The sequence below is a fragment of the Gigantopelta aegis genome, chromosome 10 (assembly GCF_016097555.1).
Source record: "Gigantopelta aegis isolate Gae_Host chromosome 10, Gae_host_genome, whole genome shotgun sequence".
In the NCBI taxonomy this organism is placed as follows: Eukaryota; Metazoa; Mollusca; class Gastropoda; order Neomphalida; family Peltospiridae; genus Gigantopelta; species Gigantopelta aegis.
The window spans coordinates 28,193,755-28,197,840 of NC_054708.1; the positions used below are offsets into that span (position 1 = coordinate 28,193,755).

At 36.2% G+C, this 4,086-nt stretch overlaps 1 protein-coding gene across 1 annotated transcript in view; it reads right to left on the bottom strand.

Annotated features, from left to right (window-relative positions):
* Positions 1-244: 244 nt before the first annotated feature.
* The window catches only part of LOC121383571 (metal cation symporter ZIP14-like), a 4,397-nt gene continuing 555 nt past the window's right edge, over positions 245-4,086 (bottom strand). Inside the window, exons 2-3 of the mRNA XM_041513659.1 lie at positions 1,618-1,805; positions 245-726 (exon numbers count right to left, since the gene is read on the bottom strand). Of these exons, the coding sequence (XP_041369593.1) occupies positions 583-726; positions 1,618-1,805 (332 nt within the window). The 3' untranslated portion in view covers positions 245-582. The remainder of the gene's footprint in view (positions 727-1,617; positions 1,806-4,086) is intronic.

Genomic DNA, 4,086 nt, shown 5'->3' on the forward strand with positions numbered 1-4,086 from the left:
TAAAACTAAAACCTTGCTTATTTCGATGTCTGTATTTCTCACCTTTTTACCGCAGTAAGAGGAGACAATAAATAAAACTAAAACAGGTGAATGTTTTTAATACACACACTTAAATATATTATAATGTAATTGTACCTTAAATAACATTTTGGATGTAAATAAATACCAAAAAAAAGTGTTCTATGAGACCAAATGAACCAGAGATTTGAAAACAACCAGCGACTAATTATTTTTTTCGTTATCGATTTAGAGACATACACAGCCAATTTAGCACAAAGTCATTATTTCTTTGCCAATAATTTTACCAGGGCTCTTCCTGTGCGTTGCCAAATTAGCCAATTGGTAATTTTTATACAAAGTGGCTACAACATTTCGTCTTTGTCTTATAAAATATTCCTTAAATTTTAATTACATTTTAATCATTTGCAAGAAAATATTCTGAAAATTGGCTAAACCAAAATTCATTTCAGTGCGAGCCCGGCTTTACCATCCTATATATATTATATAATTGAGTGTGTAATATGCAATACCTGTCTAAAAGATTTGGCAATTGTTTAGTTCCATGTAATACTTAAAATATCATTAAAACTTGATCTCACTACCGTACACTGCCATGACAAGCATTACACTATAGCCAGAAAGAAGTCCAAGATTTTGTAGTATGAATATCGTCACTGTTCCAAACGATTTGTCGTTCGTAATTTCGACAGCATTCATTTCTGGCATCTAAAGAAAGATAAGAGAAGAAATTAACTAAGTGAAACCGTGTAACAATTGCTTCATTATAAAAGCAATCTTGTTAATTTGTAGTGTTAAATTATATTATTTAACACATGTAACAATTGAAATGGAAAATACGATAATGTAGTTTTTACTGTTTATGATAAAATAGTTAGCTAAAAGTTACTTTTTCAGCCATCGTTGTCTGTTTGTGTCAAATAATAGTTTATTTAATGAATTGATGAGAGAAAAAGACTCCATCATATGCAGTCATGTGGGATAGAAAAAGTACACCCTTGGTGGTGAAAATTTTTACCTTGTTCCAGGTAGAAATTTCCACCACCGAGGGTGTACTTTTTCTATCCCACATGACCTCATAAGAAGGAAGTCTTATTATGAAATATGCCCATTATACCTTTTACCATTCATTTATTAAAGCAAGCACATTATTTACATTAAAATCTGTTGACTCATTTGTAAATAATATACAGTGTGATATAGAGAACAGACTTTGTGATAAAAAAAAATTCATAATACCCAGCCCCATATAAAAGTATGAAAGAAAGACATGTTTTATTTAACGACGCACTCAACACATTTTATTTATGGTTAAGGACCACACAGATATGGAGATGAAACCCGCTGTCGACACTTCATGGGCTACTCTTTCCGATTAGCAGCAAGGGATTTTTTATATGCACCATCCCACAGACAGGGTAGTACATACCACGGCCTTTGATATACCAGTAGTGGTGCACTGGCTGGAACGAGAAATAGCCCAATGGGCCCACTGACGGGGATCGATCCCACACCGACCGCGCATCAAGCGAACACTGTACCACTGGGCTACGCCCCGGCCTATAAAAGTATGAAGATGCAGCATGTACGAATTCTCACCATATCTGCCAGTGATATGTAGAGGAACATTCCGCCGGCCACTCCGAACACGTAGTGATGAGCTCCAGTCATGCCCCCAAGTAGTATACCAAACACCAGGCCCAGGAAACACGTGCAGGCCGACAGGAAGTTGAATAGCAACGCCTTCTTCAGAGACATTCCAGAGTTGAGTAGGATGGCAAAATCTCCTGTAAGAAAACCATAATACATATTTTATAAGACATGAAAATGATGCAACTTATGTTTTATGGTCGCCCGGACTCCACTGGCAAGTGAAAATGATGTCAGGGAAGTCCAAATCTTATCTTGTGTCATTCGTCTTAAAACCGGTGAAAAATATAGTCTTAATGTCAAACTGTTTAGGAAATTACCTTTGTTCATTAATATACAAGAATTCTGCGGAATTAAATTCTTGGCTACCATAAAAAAAATGGGTGCACTGTAATGAAAATCCCTAAGTGCAACTATAAACCAAGTTTCATTGACTTAGGACTTTAGTTTGTGAGAAACTGATCAAAATGTGAAACTTTAATACAAAATTTGACACCATTATCGCTGTCAGAAAAGGCGAGACAATAATGGGCAATGTAAATAAATAAATAAAAAATAATAATACATTTTTAAAATAAATAAATAAACAAATAAATAAATAAATAATGTACAAGTGTTAGGGGAAAAAAAAGAACTTGTATATGAAGGTGAGAAATGAAATGAGGCATCTTGGGATTCGTTAAAGCTGTGTCAGATCAATAGAATCCATCACCGTTGTGATGTATAGATAAAGCAATTCCTACCTAAGATACAACATGTTTTGTGTAAGGGTTGAGGTTTGTATAATACTTTATTTTCGCGGGATCAAATTTTCGCGATTTAATGAAAATGAGTCAATTCGCGAACATTTATTTTTGCGAATCCCCTAACCCCTAAACAAAAAAAACAAACAGAAAAGAAAAAGAAAAGAAATAGAAGTAGTAGTACTGATATCAATAATTTTGATTTGAAAACGGAACTTAGTTTTGCCGGTTCACCGGTTGTGAGGCTAATCTGTAGAACAAACCTCATAATATGCACACACGAGTAGGCCTACTGTACACAGTAGAGATCTGCTGTAATGAGTAAAACCATAAAACAACAGTTTTCCTACTTGAACCAATCAAGACTTTTATTGTTTACAAGCTTATAAACTTAGAGAAGGTGCTGACCGTAGTTTTTCCTTAATCCTCATAATTGTTGTAAAAACCAAAACCGAAAACAAAACGAAACGAAATTTGAAGGCACAAGCTACTAGTGCTCAGTAACTGAGTTTGATTGGTAACAATACTAGTAATAAATTTAATACGAACAGGCTTCAGACTTGCAGGCCTTTGTGACAAATAAAAATAACATTTTGAATCTGAACATCTATCAATAATATTTGTGATAAGCCTAGTCCGGATTTTTGTCAATTCCACATTTTAACATGTGTAACTTGCGTCGTTCAACACGTTTAGTCACTATCTGATGAACTGATCGCTAGCACTTGTCAACTTGAAAACGGCATAAAGCTTTTTAATGTTACATTGTTAGTATTGTTTTATTATCATGTATGTACTTTGCATCGTGTTCTTGATTTAAAGTTTTAAGTTTTAAGCAGATTTTGTGTTTTGTGTTGGTTTTCTCCGTGACAGGAGGGACATTGCATTGTTACTATTAGCCTCGATAATTAGAAACTAATGAGTTATAGTTGAACGAGACTATATTTTTTTAGTCGGCCTTTATTTTCACGTAGAATATATTTTCGCGAATTTCATTCACACGCGAAAAACGCGAAAATAAAGTATTATACAGTAGTTTGTTTAAATATTTTTAAAACAATAATACAACGTGAAAAGGCAAACAGAATTTTTAAAAACATGAGTTATGACGTCAATCGTCGTAAACCGTGAGTTATGACATGCACATGTAGAAATCATCCAGCACCGGGGTGCTTGACACATGTATCTAGCACCGGGGTGCTTGACAGATTTATCTAGCACCGGGGTGCTTGACAGATGTATCTAGCACCGGGGTGCTTGACAGATGTATCTAGCACTGGGGTGCTTGACAGATGTATCTAGCACCGGGGTGCTTGACAGATTTATCTAGCACCGGGGTGCTTGACAGATGTATCCAGCACCGGGGTGCTTGACAGATGTATCTAGCACTGGGGTGCTTGACAGATTTATCTAGCACCGGGGTGCTTGACAGATGTATCTAGCACCGGGGTGCTTGACAGATTTATCTAGCACCGGAGTGCTTGACAGATGTATCCAGCACCGGGGTGCTTGACAGATGTATCTAGCACTGGGGTGCTGGACAGATGTATCTAGCACCAGGGTGCTTGACAGATTTTTCTTGCCCACTGGACAGGGTTATCCAGCTTTTGCACAGTGCTAGAAAAATCTGTCTGACCCTAGGGCTAGATTATAAGACTGCATCATATGCGGTCAT